General features: G+C 45.1%; 1 protein-coding gene and 2 long non-coding RNA genes across 3 annotated transcripts; 2 read left to right on the top strand and 1 right to left on the bottom strand.

Moving 5' to 3' along the window:
* Nucleotides 1-6,054, top strand: LOC123182445 (uncharacterized). The gene is made up of 5 exons (XR_006492149.1): nucleotides 1-149; nucleotides 366-449; nucleotides 1,271-1,367; nucleotides 5,385-5,454; nucleotides 5,579-6,054. It is a non-coding gene; the product is annotated as an uncharacterized lncRNA (long non-coding RNA).
* LOC123182443 (disease resistance protein RGA2) lies at nucleotides 522-5,247 on the bottom strand. Its single transcript, XM_044595005.1, has 2 exons — nucleotides 1,726-5,247; nucleotides 522-952 (listed from the first exon to the last, which is right to left on the bottom strand). Exon 1 carries the CDS (start codon nucleotides 5,245-5,247, stop codon nucleotides 1,753-1,755), a length of 3,495 nt encoding a protein of 1,164 aa, XP_044450940.1. The 3' UTR covers nucleotides 522-952; nucleotides 1,726-1,752.
* A 615-nt stretch (nucleotides 6,055-6,669) lies between the features above and the next one.
* Nucleotides 6,670-7,432, top strand: LOC123171485 (uncharacterized). The gene is made up of 2 exons (XR_006485286.1): nucleotides 6,670-6,896; nucleotides 7,053-7,432. It is a non-coding gene; the product is annotated as an uncharacterized lncRNA (long non-coding RNA).
* Nucleotides 7,433-18,098: the final 10,666 nt, after the last annotated feature.

Here is an 18,098-nt window from a genome sequence, read left to right as displayed (position 1 = left end):
AGCTACCGGGCCTATCGCGTCGCCGGGTCGCCGCCGCGACGCGCAGCCCGCCTGCTGCACCGCCTCAGACCAAAGGCGCGGGAGGAGGAGAAGAGAGGGAGAGAGCGCGTGCAGAGCGAATTGGCAACGGGGGCATTGTTTTTGATACTGTAAGTTCATGGATCTCGAGGAATTGTTTCGGATCGATGCTTTTGAACTCCATATGTTTTGGGGATTTGCCCAACTATATGTGCTAGATGCATGCGGCCGTACTCACAGCTCAAGTTGCCTTCGCCCCATTGCAAACCAGTGACTTAACTACTGAAAATTGCGGTGACACTTTTGAGCAACTGAGTACCTTGGAATATCATGTTTCTGGAATGCAGTGGAGAAGGAAGATGCAATCTGTTGGCTATGCCGGGTTGATGCACCAGACTTCGATATGATGTTGCTTACTGACAGAAATGAAGGTCAGGTTCTCACCGTTTTTAGACTCCCTTCTTTACTGAATAGGTTTCATTTAGGATTTCGCACAACAAACTAGGCATGTATACTCTTGATGACACTCCATTTGTTACTGTATCCCATTGTAGTGTATGATCTTGAAAAAATGGACTTTGCTATTGAATGAGAGGTCATATAGAGAAAGGGGAAAAAAATATGGTGTCTCAAAATCATAGAGTGAAATGTATTCGAGAAGAGAGATTACAAAATTACACAAACACAAAGGGCCACACTTATCTTATTTTTCTGAAAATGATAAGGCATATATAATAAATACAGTAATGTCTTGGCCACTTCCTCTGCCGAAAGTACTAGCTCTGTTTTCCTCAAAATTACTCATTGAGTTTTCGATTTGTTTGAGTTTTGCACATGCGCTAGATTAGTCTTCTGATGGAGGTGGATGTAAAGTGTAAGGTGCTCTTGAAATATCACCGTCGTCAAAAAATATTTCCAGAATCCATACGATAATCTGAAAGTAGATAAAAGAAAGTGTACAAGTGAGTACATGATCTTCTTTTAGGTTTTGCTTTGAACTGCATTCTGTAGACATTAGACAGGCATATGCTAACCAAGAGTAAGGACATTATTATGTGATATGTCTATTTTGTGAAAATTGTCACTGGCAGTATAGAATTATTAATCTGGAGTTTGCTAGTTAGAAGCTAATGCAACCATATTTTGTAAATGTTGACCAGATAAGCTTGCTACTATGCATGCTTGCACTGCGCATGAACAAACTTTCTCGTATCACAGCTGAAGGTTTGGCTTTTGTTTTCTGAATGGACAGCTATGTGACTTGACCATGGTGGATGATCTATGGCGCACTTGTGTACATGGAACTTTCTGAATACATGAAATACCTAGATGTTTCTAGGATACAGGAGGTAGATAATGAATCTTTTGATGGTTTATTTTTTGTTGCATTGTTATTACTCAGTCTCTAATTGGCAATCCCATTAGTTTTACTTTTCTATTAAAATCTGTTCATGTTTCTTTGAATGCAAGGCTTGACTATACAGTGTTGCAGCTGATGTTTACAGTAATTTCCTAGTGTATAGTTATTGCTTGCGATTTGGTGTTGCAAGACATTTGAATCGAAGTATGTTTATGTGCTAACATGCAAAATATGTGCAAAAATGAATGCAAAATCACCTATAGAGGATTGGTTCTATTATGCAGTTTACTGTTAGCAGAGAATACATGCTTATGCAATACAAGCAGAAAAATATATCTAGTTCATACCATTTGTGTAGCATTGCTGTGAGGCATTCATGATAATCTTCTTCGTATGCTGTTGTTGGGTATGTTGGTATCATCATCGATCTCAATGATTGGTACATGAGCAATTTTACACCAATCTCTTCCACTGTTTTCTTGGCAACTCTCCGATAGAAAGGGGCATTCTTTGATGTACAGTTCTTTCAATGACTCTGTAAGCCGCCCTGGCAAGCATGGTATGAGAGGACATCTCAAGATGGTTATAGCTGTTAGACACGATGCATCTTCTAGACCAGCAGGCAAGCAGATCAGATTACTGCAATTGAGGATCTCCAGCTTTTGCAGAGTGGCAGGGAGCTTTACTGGAAAAGACTGAAGGCTAGCACAATCAGCGGTGGTGAGATGTGTCAGCGAGGAGAGCTCATTAAGCTCTTGAAGAAGAGGGTTAATAAGGTTGGAGCATGAGCTGATGCGCAAGTCTTCAAGTTTAGAGGGCAGCAAGCTATGCTGTCCGGATGGTGCCAGCCTTGGACAGTCATAGATGTGAAGACTCTTAAGAGCAGACAGGAATCTGAATCCTTCAACTGGCAGGTCAATTAGATCTAAACAGTGAGTGATGGTTAGCTGCTGGAGAGCCAATAATTGCTGGCTAAGCAGTCCTTCCTTTAAGGATGTGAGATTTGGGCACTGATGAATCTGTAAGCATTCTAACGACGATGGAAACTGGGAGTTTGGAATATGGACTTCTGGAAGAATAGTGAACCCCGTTTCAGAAATTTTGAGCTTCACTAGCATTGATGGAAGTGGTGGGAACTCTGTTATTTTTGGGCAGTCCACCACTGCAAGTTCTGTGAGGCATGGAAGAAATTCACCATCTTGTACAGAAGCCCACCTTTTGAAATTACTCATGTCTTCAAATACGAGCTCTTTCAGTGCTGGAAACCCCTTAACTCCATTGGTACCTGAAAAATCTTGGCTGATTTGAATAATGGCCGGAAAACCACCAATATCTAAATACTTGAGTTGAGGCAGCTCTCCCAGTGCTGGTAGAGTTGAACATTTTGTGCAATCAGACAGGTGGAGGGTTTGCAAGTGGGAAAGACTACCAAACCAATTCGGGAAGGAGGAGCCTGCAAATGCCTTGACAGTTAGCTCGTTCAGTTCATGATGTGGCCGGAGGGCCTCAAGTATCTCTTTGTCTTGATTTGCTTCTTCTGATGTTATGTTCCTGTTATCGGACCAGATAAGGTCTAGGATGCTGATGAATGCCTTCTCGCTTAGAAAAGCTCCAATTGCTTCCTCTATGCTAGCCACACACTCAATATTCTTAATACAAATATGCCCTCTAATTTCCTTCATTGCCTTCAATTCACTGATCTTGTATCCTTTGTCTGTACGGACCACAAATTCATCCAACTGGTGAAGACAGGTTAAGTTACCTATTCTGGCTATGCCCGTGACCAACTCTGTTCTTGCTTCTAGCCATTGAAGATTTACAAGATTTGTTATGCTTTGTGGGAGATAATCTAATTGATGGCAGTTTTTCAACTTAAGTATTTGCAAGCTGAAGAGTCTACCAATTGACGAAGGCAACATTGCTATACCAGTGCCCGAGAGATTCAAATATCGAAGCATTTTTAAGCTTCCAATAGAATCTGGCAACTCAGTAATGTCTCGCCGGTTCAAATCGAGCACATGGAGGTACCTTAACTTGAGGAACAGATCACTGGGGATAGACCTTGTCATTGATTTATATCCACTTAGCAGTAGAAGTGTCCGTGCTCTCTTAAATCCAAGAAAAGCTTCAAATGAAGTCTGGCTTCTATTATTGCAAGAGAATGAGAGGTGCCTGGCACTTCTTGCAGAGGTGCTGTTGTTTGGAAGGTCATCCAGTCTGAGACACTCATGACTTGAGACCGACTGTGCTAGGTCATGCATAGCATCATGCATCACATATCCACCTTTGTGATGTTGGAAGAAGGACCTGCTTAGTAATTCATCAAAATAGCTACTTCCAATCTCTTCCATTCTTCTCCTCCGCTGAGGCTGAATAAACCCAAGGGCCATCCATATCTGGACCAACCTGTCTTTCTCAAACACATAGTCTTTGTGAAAGACTGAGCAAAATGCGAAACATCTCTTCAGTATGGCAGGCAAATGATTGTAACTCAATCTCAGAGCTGGTAATATGTTGTTCTTATCCGATGGCAGTTCCCATATTTCACTCCTTAGTACATTTTTCCAGTCATCCTCAGTATCCTGGGAACACAGTAAGCTGCCTATTGCTTTTGCAGCCAGTGGTAAGCCTTTCAACTTCTTCACAATTTCCATGCCTATCATTTCCAAATTTGGGTGTGCATTGGAGTTACCATCCACAAATGCATAGCTCCTGAACAAAGACCAGCAATCATCGTCGGATAACTGATTTAGATAGTATGGAGTCATCCCACCCATTAGTTTCCCTACGTTTTTGTTCCTTGTGGTTACTACTATTCTGCTTCCCTTTCCTCCAGTAAGTAGAGCACTGCGATATGTACCCCACTTTTCAGGGTCCTCATTCCATACGTCATCAAGTACTAGAAGAAACCTTTTATCTTTTAGCTTTTTTGAGAGGTCTTCTTGGAGCAAGTTCATGTTGGTCGTGACCGATGAGACCCCAATGATGGTTGATCCAAACTCACTGGCAACTGATTCAATGGTTTCCTTGGTAAGCTTCATCTGATCAAAATTTTCAGAAACACACAGCCAGACCCTTAACTGGAAATGCTCCTTTATTCTTGTATCATTGTAGACAAGCTGTGTTAGAGTCGTCTTCCCTAGTCCGCCCATACCCACTATGGGAAGAATAGAAAGGTTGGAATGGTTGGAGTTATTCTGATTAAGCAACATCTTCACAATGGTCTCCTTATCTTCTTCTCTTCCAAACACACTTGAGTCATCGATTATTGAACTCGTCTCAGGCCTCTCTTTTATCTCTTTCCTGTCTGTTGCACTAATCATGTTTGGACCAATAATCTCTCTTTCCTTGACAAGCCTATTGAGCTTCTCCTCCACCTTCTTTATGTCTTGCAGAATCTTGTGGTTGAATAAACAGGTGTTGAACCAAAAGCAGCAGAAACAGCTTCTAACCTTGCTCAAATGGTTGTCGCTGGACGGGCCTTCTAGTTTGGATCTAAGGGCCTCAGCTCCATAATCATCGAGCAAGTCATCCATTTCATATGCAACATCCTTGAGCTTGGCAAGCCAGCTTCGTGCCGCCTTATCCTTCAGCTGCCGCTCCTCAGCATCTTCAACGTGAGCTTGAATGGTCGACAGACTGCTGGATAGTTTCTCCAGCTCCTCAGCCACATCTTGAGGTAATTTCAGCTCACCAAAAGCAGTAGCAATCACTTTTTCGAAGAGTGCCTGCATGAAGGCAGACAGAACAGCTTCTCCGATTGGCATGGTTTTTTGTTGTTTGCAGTCTCCTAGAGATGCAATCTGGATGTCTGGAACGATAGGTGAGGAGGATTGTGTTTGTGGGGGGGTGGGTGGGTTGGGGGACATGCTCTGTTATTGCTTTGGCATTGACTCCAAAGTCGTTGCTCTTCCTACCAGCTGAAGCTGAGGCTATACTTTTCAGAATTCTTATTTTTTTTACTCCACTGACCTGCTGAGTCGAAGCACGTGGCCCTGCCTTGCAGTTTTAAAAACAATCATCACTAGAACGGTGGCTTCTGCATATGTGATGCTCAATTCGACCACGGTGTCTAGGTAACACTTGTTTTTATCAAAAAATTATCTACTCAACACATAACTTTCTGTAACTTGACTTGTTTGATTTTTCACTTCGATTTTATTGACTGAAGCATGACTTCTGATTTCATCTTCTATGCAGCAAAGCCAATAGAGGGAACATGTTGTCTATTCCTCGCAGTTACGCATAAAATCTTGCTTCCTTATGTGAACCAAGCGAAGGAACCGGTGGCTGGCAATTTCCTGGAAAGATTCAGATGGGGAATGGGAACAGGGTTGGTTGCTGTGTGACACTGTAGGTGTAGCACGTCCTTTTCTTTTCGTGTCCCTAGTCAACAATATCTGGCCTTTCTTGCATGGAAAATTTGGAAGAAAGCCACCAAGGATGACCACCTCAACTTAATAGTAGTACTGTATGATTTTTTGAAGGGGAAGGTGAGACTAAGTTATCAGGTGCCTCCCAGTGTATTGTATGTAATTGATGAAGGAACGTGCATGATTGAGCTTTTTTTTAAATATAAAATATGCTCCCTCCGTTCCATAATAAGCGTCGTGGTTTTAGTTCAAATTTAAACTAAAACCATGACGCTTATATGGAATGGAGGGGCTCAGAGACTATGTACAGGTGTTCGTTAATTCAGCTCATTGTTTCCTCTGTTATTATTGCAGCAGAATGATGGGCTGTTGGGGTGTCAACTTCTGCTATTCAAAGATTTATTATGTACTGTAGTCCCTTGTTTTTGTCTTCTGAAGAATCATCATATCATAGTATGGTGTATTTGCATGTAAGTGTGAAACAGTGGTGTACTTAATTACTGGCTAGATGGGGTAAAGTATAGTGGTAAAACACATGAAGATGAAAAAATATATTTTTATTTACATCTGTATTTTTTACATACATTGTACAACTACATCTAATCTATTGTACATGTACAAGTACAACAAGCCTGTACAGTGGCAGTATATACATTTACTGTACACTCCTAACGGGCTTAAGGCAAGCCCGTACCCCCACCTAATGTGGGGGCAAGGAGACGGGCCTAGTGCCACCTTATAAACTGGCCTATCCTGCGGTATGTTAGCAATGCGGTACAAAACCAGTATACTACTGTGAGAATAATAATTTTTTTTTGAGAAACGCGAGGAAAATAATAATACAAGAGACTGGTTGCATGGGTCCGGCCCACTCTTAAACAGGCCTGGTAGGGCTTCATCTCGCAGTTTCTGACCCCCTAAAAATACAAAACAAATCCCTCAGACGTAGCCTCCCCGTGACACTCCGTCCCTCACCGGCGGCGCTGTGTGCGCCGCGACTCCGCTCTCGTTGCCGCCGTCGTATCGTCGCCGCCCCGCCCCGTCGCGCACCCCGGCCTGTTCGCGCCGCGTCAAACCGATGGTGAAGGAGGAGGAGCCAGGATAGGGCAGAGCAAACCTGCAACGCGCCTATCGATTTCGATACTGTAAGCTCAAGAATTCTCACTAATTGTTTCAGGTTGATTCTTTTGGTCTCCATAGGATTTGGAGTTTGCCCGGTGATATGTACTGGATGCATCCTATCTTGCCTTCGCACAATCGCAATCTATCTTATTAGTGACTAGTGACCTAACCCTTGACAGTTAAGATTTGAGAAACTGAGCACCATGGGACATTGAAAGATGATGGAGGCTGTTAGCTGTGCCTGGAGGAGTTGCCGACTTTGATTTGAGACGATGAACTGCAGGAAGGAAGGTCAGGTTCCCAACGTTTAATACCCTTCCCAAATACTAGATGCAATTCTGGTTTTGCGAATTAAACGAGGCATGTGTACAAACGTAGTATCTTGGTTTGTTGGGTCACTTATACTCTTGATGATAATCTGAAAATAGTGGAAAGTTCACTATTCAGTGTGTGAACCCTTCTTAGGGTCTTGCCTTTATTTTGTTTAAATAAACTGCATTCTGTGGGCACGCAATGCATATGTACAAAGAACCACACTAACTTCTAGTGGATGTTTTCATGGATATTTTTGTGAAATTTGTTGCCAGCAGTATATAATTATCAGTCTGGAGTTCGCTACTTAGAATGTAATGTGACGTGCATGTGAAACGGTGCACGGGCAACCTTTTCGTACCACAGCTGAAGTCTTAGGTCTAGTTTCTGAACAAATATGGCTTGACCATAGTCCATAGTACATGATTAATCTGTAAAAGAAAAATGTTGCGAGCAGGAGCTTTAGTATTTGCTGGTTAATTTTTGGTACATCAGGCCAATGATGTCGTCTTTGCTGTTTTTCTTGTTACATTGTTATTACTCGTATTGGAAATCCAGTTTTTTTTCGTCATTCTTCTTCGAATGCAAGGCTTGAATATATGTTGTTGCTGCTGATGTTTGCTCTAGTTTCTTAATGCATAATTTATTGCTTGCTATTTGATACAGAAGACATTCAAACCTTAGTATCGCTGTGTGCTAACATGCAAAATAGGTGAAATAATGAATACGAAATCTCCTGTAGAGGATTGCTTTGAGTATGCATAGTAAAAAAAAGTGTTTAGGTAATAGAAAAGCAGGAAAGTACATCTAGTTTATAAAAGGCAGGTTTGTAGCCTTTTCTCCAAAAGAAAGTACATCTAGTTCGTCCCATTTGCGCTGTACTGCTGTGAAGCAATCAGGATGTATGCTTTGGCCGTGTATGTTGGTATCACCATTGATCTCAATGATTGGTACATGAGCAATTTTACGCCAATCTCTTCCACTGTTTTCTTGGCAACTCTCTATTTGAAATGGGCATCCTTTGATGTACCGTTCTTTCAACAACTTCTAAGGCCCCTTGGAAAGCATGGTACGATAATGCTGACTACCATGATGATCGTCTGGCACTGGAGGCCATTCTCTGGCCCATACCGCCAAAGGTGTTGACGATTCTCGCTGTCAAGGAGACGGTGAAGGGCGCATGGGACTTCATCAAGGCGATCCGTCTGGGAGTTGACTGCATGCACAAGGCAAATGCGTAGTCTTTGCGCCTGGAGTTCGACAACATTCGCTTCAAGGACGGCGAGACTGTTGATGACTTCGCTCTGAGGCTCACTAGTATGATCAACAACCTTGCAGTTCTTATTGATGTGTAGGAAGAAAAAGTCATAGAGGAATTTCTCCTGGTGGTCCCGCGTGCTACTTTCAAGTGGCTCTCTCCATTGAGACCCCGCTCGACCTCTCCGCACTCTCAATCGAGCTCACTCGGCGTTTGAAAGCGGTGGAGGAATGGTACTGGCTGGACAGATCCAACCAGGGCGGCAACCGCCTTCTGCTCACTGAAGAGTGAGCCGCACGCCAGAAAAAGTAAGACCAAGCTGGTGCTGGTTTCTTCGGAAATGGCAGCATCTCCTCCGTCAATAGCAACAACTCTCGCCAGGGTGGTGACGGATGCTCTCGCTTCAGGAAAAGAGCAGGTGCAGAAACCAACCTCAATTAGGAGGCGACGGTTGTGATGCCGCCGACGACAATTATCGCTATTGCGATAAACTAGGACACTGGGCCCGTGACTGCCGCAAGAAGCCGGAGGAGGCCACCTGATGCAGGCCGACGAAGAGTAGTGAGCGTTGTTGATGATCCATGAGTGAACACTGGCGGAGGCACCCCTGATAACACGCGGGCCCGCGGCAGGAGAAAGTCCTTCCATGGCAGCGGATTTGCCCCAAAATGGTACCACGACATCGTAGGTTGTCGTGAAAGGAAACTCTGCCATGGCAGCGGGTTTACCCAAAACGTGCCACGACATTGATTGTGCCTACTGTTGTTGCCATGGCAACGATTTGAGTTGTTCTGTTTGACGCAATGGCACTATCACCCGCCACAACAGAGCATGTGGGCCACAAGCGTATCTTCCTCGAGAAAGAGTGGGCCTGGGTCGAGCTCAGGCAGGCCCTTGGTGATGTCGACACCGGCACATCAAACCACATGACCAGCAATGTATCCACCTTCCCAAACCTTGACGGAACGGGGGCCGTGAAGTTCGGCCATAACTCACTGGTGGACATACACAAATGGGCCCGGTCCTGTTCAGTGAAGGGAGGTCGCTCGAGGTGTTCAACACACGTGGAGCACGGTGTCATGGCCATGCACGATCGGTAGCAGAACCTCGAACCTCCTCGCCAGGGCAAAGAGTTCCCCTAGCATTTGCACACCATTCACTTGAGAATTGTGAAGCCAGTGTGCCCTAGACATTTGCACACCATTCACTTGAGAATTGTGAAGCCAGTGTGTCTCGCCACGAGCGAGAGCGAAGATGAAGGGTGGCGCTGTGTGCAATGGCTTGGTGGTTGGCCTCCCTGTGGGTGGCCTGGAAGGGAAGCAGGGGCAATCCCCTTTTCTGTAGCAATCAAAGTTTTGGGCGGCAAAGATGCTCGAGCTCGTCCACAAGATATCCACTGGCTGATCTTAGCGATGACGCCTGGCGGAAGCGTTACTTCCTGCCCTTGGTGGGCAACCATGACCGGTACACCCAGTTGATGCTGCTCTGCACCAAGGATGAGGTCATCGTCCAGGCGCAATCGCGGCACATGCATGTTGTACCTTCTAGACGAACCGTGACGAGGAGTTCTCTAGTGATGTGTTCGTCAAGTGCCGAAATTAGACCGTCATCGGTATGGCTAGAAGCATGCTCACGTCAAAGGGGGTGCCAGCCGTTTACCAGGGTGAGGTTGTCACCACCACCGTCATCATCCCGAACAGCTCATACACGAGTAGCGTTGCCGGGAATACGTTGTTTGAGGCCTGGCATGGACGCAAGCAGAATGTGCACTTCCACCGCCTGTTCGGTTGCGTGGCACATCTCAAGGACACTAGACCATACTTCTAGAAGCCCACGGATACGAGCAAGCCCATTGTGTTCCTTGGATACAAGCCTGGCGGCAAGGCGTTTCCATGTCACACGCGATGTTGTCTTCAACAAGCATGCAAGCCATGACCTTCACCGTCGAGTACTCCACGTCAAGCATGCATGAGGACACGCGCACTGATGTTGCGAAGGACCAGGACAACAGCAGGTTCGAGCAGAACTACTGCAATGGAATGGAACCGCTCCCACGACACCAATTTTGCCCAAAAACGTTGCCATGGCAGCACCGACAACATCGGCTGCCATGACAACAAGGAGCATTGCCATGACAGCCTTTTCACCCAAATTAGCTGCCATGGCAGACCCCAACTCGGCGTCACCTTCCCAAGCCACATCACCCTCGATGCCGTCGACAAGTATGCACCCGATGATCACGTGTGTCCATGATGGTATCATGCAACGTAACCCCAACTCTACAACTACGTCTTGGGGGTAGATGAAGATGAACTGCACGAGGAGCTGGCCACGCACGCTGATGCCAAGCAGCAACGGGGCTGGCAGCAAGCGATGGGCGAGGAGAACCGCACGTAGTGCCTCATCCACCTCCCTCCCGACTATTGCCACATCGACCTAAAGTGGGTGTACAAGTCAAGAAGGACGTGCATGGTGCAGTGGTTAGACACAAGGCTCACCCGGCAAAGGGGTATGTGCAGCGTCAGGGGTGGACTAGGATGAGGTTCTCGCCCCCGTTGCCCATCTTGAGTTCATGTGGCTCTTGCTGGCTCTGGCAGCACACGCCGGCTGGGGCGTGCACCACATGGGCGTGAAATCTGCCTTGCTCACGGCAAGCTTGAGGAGGGAGTGTATGTCTTCAAGTTGCTGGGGTACGTCGTCGATGGACAAGAGGGGTAGGTGTTGCACCTCGACAAGGTGCTCTACGACCTGAATCAAGTGCCACGTGCCTGGAACCAGAAACTTGACTGGTGCTTCGCGCCGTTTGGCTTCGAGCGGAGCACTGCAATGCATGTTGTCTATGCCGCGGTAGACCAAGTCTCGGCCCCTCGTCGTCATCTACATCGATGAACTTATCATGACTGGCTCCAACATCCAGGAGTGCGCTTCAAGGAAGAAATGCAGGGCCTCTTCAAGGTGAGCGAGTTCGGCCACTTAAGTTTAGCTGATGACACCACCTTGAGCCAGGAGGCATATGCAACGAAGATTCTCGACCGGAGAGGCATGACGGACTGCAACCTGTCACGTGCTGATGGAGCCCGGCGTCAAGCTTAGCAAGCTGAGTTCCATGCCGTTGATGGATGGGATGGAGTATTGCAACGTCATTGGGTGCTTGCGGTACATGGTGCACACCACTGAGCACCTCACCTCGGTGAAGCGAGTGCTACGCTACGTTAACCGGGGTTGTCACTACACGTGAGGGATCGGGAACGGCTACCTCATGGGCTACAACGGACAATGATGACAACATGCCAGAGACCCTGACACTCGTCGGAGCACCATCGGCGTCATGTCCTTCTACTGCAACAATGTCATCAGTTGGCAGCCGTTGAAGTAGAAAGTGGTGGACATCGTGCAAAGCGGTGTACATCGCCGCCACTAGAGCGGCGTGCCAAGGAATCTGGCTCGCTCGGTTCTGTGGAGAACTAAAGGAGGAACCAGCCTGCATTCAACTCTACATCGACAACAAATCAGCCACTTGCCAAAAGTCTCGTGTTCCACGATCTAAGCAAACACATCGACGTCCGTTTTCCCTTCATTCGGAATGCGTGGAGGCCATGAAGTTGAGGTGGAGTTCGTTGGCACTAACGCACAGCTATATTCTCACGAAAGCTCTTCAGCGTGCGCTTCATACAGGTCCGTGCAAAGATCGGCATGATCGAAATTGACAACGGCACAAGTTTTTTAGGGGGTGAATTGTTGGGATAAGCCCCATGCCCTCTCACGTGTTTTTTTCCTTCAAATGAAATAATGTAGGGGGAGGAGGGCACCATGAGTTTGTTCATGCGGCCCGAGTCTAGCGCCACCATGAGCTGCGTGAGATGGTCGTGGAGTCGTGGGATGGCATGACTCGCACGAGGGGCACAATCGCTTCTCTCTTGGTCTTTTCTGTTTTCTATAAGCTACAAATAAGCAATGAGAAGAACTGGAAAACCCACGGAAGTTTGAGCAACCCAAACACCTGTGTCTTCTCCTTCCTCGAGAGAAAGCAGCTTTGATGTTGACAACTGCAAAGACGCTGCTCTCGATATCAGCTGAAGCTGATGATATACAGAGTACTTTTCAGGAAAAGGGGTCTTGTTTTTTTCTCATCCACTGGCCTGTTGAATCGAAGTGCTTAGCCTCACCTTGCAGTCTCCAAAACAATTGTAGTTAGAATGGTGGCTTCTGCACATGTGATACTCAGTTCGAGCAGAGCGTCTAGGCATCACTTATTTCATATTAAAAACATTATTTACTTGATGCATAACTTTCAGTAACTTTCTCTTGTTTTTGATTTTTCACTATGAGCTTATTGACTGAAGCATGACTACTGATTTCATCTCCTATACAGCCAGGCCAACAGAAGGAACAAGTTGTCTATTCCTCGCAGCTACGCATAAAGTTCTGCTTCCCTGTATGAGCCAAGCGAAGGAGTCCACGCCTGGCGATTTCCTGGAAAAGTGATGAAGGAAAAAGGGAACACTGTTTGGTTGCTGTGTGTGACACTGTAGGTGTAGCACGTCCTTTTGTTTTTATGCATTAGTGAACAATAGCTGGCCGTTATTGGATGGGAAATTGGGAAGAATTACTGTAGAAAGCTACCAAGGATGACCTCTTCAACTTCATGTTATGATCCTTTTTTTAAGCGGAGGATGAGACTGAGTTATCAGGTCCAGGCAGGTCCCAGTTCAGTTCCCTGACAAGTATAATAGTGTACTAGTGACTGGGGCGGTGCCATTGGCACGCCTCTTGAGCGTTCATGTGCGCACTTATCTAGCTTACGCACGTCCGCAGGTCTAGGTTGATCCTTGATGGCACTTATATATACAGCAAAAGTGATTTGCAAACATGTGAATATGCTATCTTTGCTGAGTTTAAGCCATAACCAATGGTAAATATGAATGCTAAATAGAATATATATGTACCTTGTCATAAGCTATAGAAATGAATAAGAAGAAGTACAAAGTTCAGTAAATATTTCAAACTTTGATTATCTCAATTTCTGTCATTTTCTTTTTGAGACGAAACAAGAGTTCATTGCATAACAATATTTGTAGGAATACAAATAACATCCGGTGCAGACTGAAACATGGCGGTCTGCCCCCAAAGAAATGGCCAATCTTGCAACATCGTACGACAAATTTAACACAAAGTAACATAAATAACATGGCGGAATGAAGTCACAACGGGCTGGGATAATCAAACTCTCTCTCTCTCTCTCTCTCTCACACACACACACACACACACACACACACACACACACAACTTTCGTCAAGAGGGAAAACTAAACAAAACCATAAACCGAAATAACACAACAAAATGAAGCGTTGTATGGTATCCCTCATACTGGGCTAGAGATACCTCCATTCGATGACTGACGGTTGAGTCTACCTTGGGACGTAGAAGTCAATTCGTTGGCCAAAGTAATGATCTCTTTTTGTGTCGGAGACTCAGGCTTTTGGAGCTTGTCCGCCAAGGTCTCCATCCCCATGTATGACCATAGCAGCCAAACATAGGAGAGGTATTCCCCATCTTCACCCAGGCTCTTGGCGTGCAGCAAGCCTCTACATCTACTAGCAGAGTAGCAGAGCATCTCCACCCACACGCCCTGGATTGTCTGCCACATCTCCTCTTCGTCCAGCTTCATCAGTGACACAGCGAGCCTGCAAGCTTCATGGATCAGAGTCCTCCCATCCGTGTGTTTAATGATCTCTTGAGCAAGTGCTTCTTCATTCTCCAGGTTTTCCTTGCTGTTCTTCAAGATGTCCTCTAGCTTATATACGGCGACAGAGAAGAGCCCCGGTCTGGTGCCGGGCAACAACATCTCGGTGCGGATGAATAGCAGGTATAACATGTAGTTGGACATCTCCATACTGCGTTTTGTAAGAACGCGTTGACTTCGGACGGAGGATGATGGCTTGTCCACAGGCCGGTGAAAGTAGAGGTTTGTGGCGATGTGCCAAAGAAGGATACTCTTGTCGAATGGTACCTCCAAGCTACCCGACAACTCCTCTCCAAGGTCACACTGTTGGTCGCTGAGCCTGCTCAGAGTCAGCTGGCCCCTGAAGTTGCCAAACCTTTTATATGTGGTGGCATCACTTATGAACTTCTTCCATCCATCTTCTATGTGCTGTTGAACCAGCTCTGTAATTTCACGGGCTGCAGGCACCTGCCTTACATACCAAACCTTGCTAACGTACTCCCTTAGACATTCAAAGAGAACCAGCTTCATCAGGAAGGTGGGTCTCTTCTTGCGAACATAAAACGACATGAGGTCATACTGCGAAACCATGTCATGCCATCCGTTGATGTAATGATAGAGGAATTCTAGGGACGGAATACACCCCACGGCACATCCCAAGACAGTGGCCGTCAAGAGTAGCAATAACTCGACCATAGTAGTGCAAGAGAAGAGGATGTATGTTACCTTGACGTCCCTGCTATTGTAACCGTCCTTGTGGCTCATGGCAAAAAGGACCATAGAAGCTACCGCCAGGAGCGGAAGCAAAAACGTCAAGACCTCCTCAATGGTATTGTATCCCTCTCTGCTGTAGAGCTTCTCAAATATAAGGTGAAAGCACTTCTGCAAAATATTGTATGGTGTATTCTCCATCTCGAAGTTATCTTTCTGAGGAGGAGGCGGATTCTGGAGATATTGCAGGTCACTTAGCCGAGCAACATACGGAACATACATGTTCACGAAGTAACAGATGTGCCTGATTGATATCGGCTCAGCTTCATGATCACTGCTCGTCGCTGCCTTCTTCATGGCGGGTTCAGCAGCTTGTGAATCACAACTCACTGCGCACATCATATCCTTTGCTTTTTGCACATATTCATCAAGGGAAAGGGCCTTGTCCCCTGTTGCTCCATCGCCTTCTTTCTTTTCTCCCTCTCTTGATAGGGATACATCGGTGGAAGCTAGCATCTGGCTATAGCTAGCTCTCCTAAGAGCCAATGGCTTGAGGCTAAATTTGAGGATGCCAAAGACGAAGAGCATAACTGCCGCCAGCAGCAGCTTCAACTCGCCGGACCACCACTTGCAGAAGACGTACAAAGCGACGGTGACCTGAGACACCAGAGTTATGACATGTCGAAGCCACAACTCATTGTCCTCGAGGCTGAAGGCGCTCAATGTCACCTGGCCACCCAGGTGGATGAGGAGAACAGGCGCCCATAGCACCTCCAGGCCGCCGCCGCTGCTGCTGCTCTCACCCACCACATCTGTTGTTCGTTGCTGATGACGGTCGAAGAGGGTGGCAAGGGCATAGATGGCGAGGGCATCGCCTCCTATGTACGCCAACCACACCACCGCTCTCAGCCTACGTAGGCAGGGGACTCGACGCACCCAGATGGAGAAGAAGAGGAGGACTGGACAAACAAGCTGCTGAGCACCAGGATACGCAGCTGCCACTCCTCCCACCATTCCAGAGCACCTGAGGTGAGACCCATCTCCAGGCCTCCTCCTCGCTCTGCTTCTTCCTCTTCCTCTTCCTTTTCTTCTCCCTCTCACAGCCGCACGCGCGCACATGCGCACACGAAAGCTCTCAGTCAATAGCACTCACGCACGCCAACAGAAAGAACTGTCGATTCATTCCAAACTCGCTAATACAGAGAGAGTTCCGTGGCTTGCCACCTAACGCCTGGTTTGCATCTACTCCCTCCGTTCCTAAATATTTGTCTTTCTAGAGATTTGAAATGGTTACCATATACGGATGTATATAGACATATTTTAGAGTGTAGATTCACTCATTTTGCTTCGTATGTAGTCACTTGTTGAAACCTCTAGAAAGACAAATATTTAGGAACGGAGGGAGTAATAATTAATTAACGCCTGGTTTGCATCTTATTCTTCTTGACTCGACCAGTCGCTTATGCCCAAGTCCTAGACATATAACGTGCAGCCTTGCCGTGGGATCTTACTTAACTTGTAGATTGCATCATCTAATGATCAAGTTGTTCATTTTTATATTAGCCGCTTGCATCATCTAATCATCAAGTTGTTCATCTAATGATCAAGTTGTACACCAAAATAAATCGAGACTAGTACGGACACCTATATACGAATACTAATATTCTGTGATTGTTTGGATAAAATGGACCTTTTTGAATCAAACGTTGCAGCAAGGTTCAATGGTTGCAAAGTCAAATCAATCAACCATTCGAGAAAACAAAGTCGGATCATTTGGGACACCTAGGTGTCTGGGCACCTTGCCTAGAAGCCGTTGGATTATAATGAGATGTGTGCACGTGAAACAATGCTGGAATTAATTGGTGACCTTTTTATTAGGAAAGAATAATCGCTGATTATTGGTTATTATGGACACACTTTTTATTAGGAAAGAATTAGTGCTTGATACACATGGGGGCACCTTTAGGCTAGTTGTAGTGGGAGTATCATATACTAGTATCATGCATATGATACTAGTGTATGATACTACATCCATAGTAGGAAAGAATTATTGCTAGACATTTAATGCTCACATTAGAGAAGATAGAGAAAATCAGTCATTAATATTCAATGTTTTGAATGCCTTGCACGTACCATGGTGTGTACACTTTTTTGGATACAGTAGAAGTCATTTTTTGTGAGAAAAGTATACTCTTAGGTATATCATAATTGTGGGTATAAAGGTATCTTTACAATTAATTGGGTATGTCTTCATCATGAAAAATACTCATGTATATTTTGAGCGTGTCCTTATTCAAAGTATATCATTTTTGGGTATGTCTCCAATATCGTTTACGGGTATGTGTTTAAGGCATATACTTGTATTAAAAAATAGTATGATTATTTTGGGCATGTCCGAACTTAAAGTATATGATTTATGGGTATCTCTCCAAAGCATATATGTGTATTCAAAAAGTGTGTGTCAGTACGATATCTTAGGTATATGTACATACAAAAATACCGAGTGTGGATATCTGCATGCATCGTACATACCCAAAAAGTAAAAATAATGTTAGGATGATGTTTCATATTATTTGGTCACCTTAATTTGTACAGGGAAATTAGTCATAAAAAATGTGACACGTCCTTTAAAAAATGTCAGATATATTGAAAAGTAAATCATTAGAAAATACATAAGAACATACATACAGTATGGCAATGGAGTGTTAGACACCTAGGGTCATGTAATTCACCTGTATCTGATACCTTGAATAAATCACTAGGTATGCATATGTACTCGAAAATTTCTAATGATTGGGTATAAAGGTATGTTTAACAAAAATGGGTATATGATTTTTGGAATGTGATATATGGGTATGTCACATTTCCTTAATTTCAAATGCCTTGGATATGACATACCCACTGTATTTAAATACATTTGTGGGTATTCAATACCTTGGAAATACAAAAATTGATGGTTGATTTTAACCGTCAAATCATAATCATACAGCAATACGTCATACACATAACAATGCTCGTGTATTTATGTTGGCAGTTTAAGAGATTCAAATTAGCCTATAAAAAAAGCGCACATGGATGATGTGACATGCATCTTCTTTTGGAAATGAATCAATTGACAATGAGCAAATGTCATGTGACGTTTATGGCAAGAAATCAATTGTCGTCGAGGGTCAGTGCATGCATAAAAAGTTTGGAAAGTGATCTAACTATTGTGGATGGGAA

This window comes from Triticum aestivum, chromosome 1D, assembly GCF_018294505.1.
Source record: "Triticum aestivum cultivar Chinese Spring chromosome 1D, IWGSC CS RefSeq v2.1, whole genome shotgun sequence".
NCBI lineage: Eukaryota > Viridiplantae > Streptophyta > Magnoliopsida > Poales > Poaceae > Triticum > Triticum aestivum.
The sequence above is the reverse complement of the archived record's forward strand: the minus strand, read 5'-3'. Positions and strand labels throughout refer to the sequence as shown.

Excerpts from the sequence above, each read along its gene's own strand:
- LOC123182443 (XM_044595005.1), bottom strand. The coding sequence starts at position 5,247 with ATGTCCCCCAACCCACCCACCCCCCCACAAACACAATCCTCCTCACCT.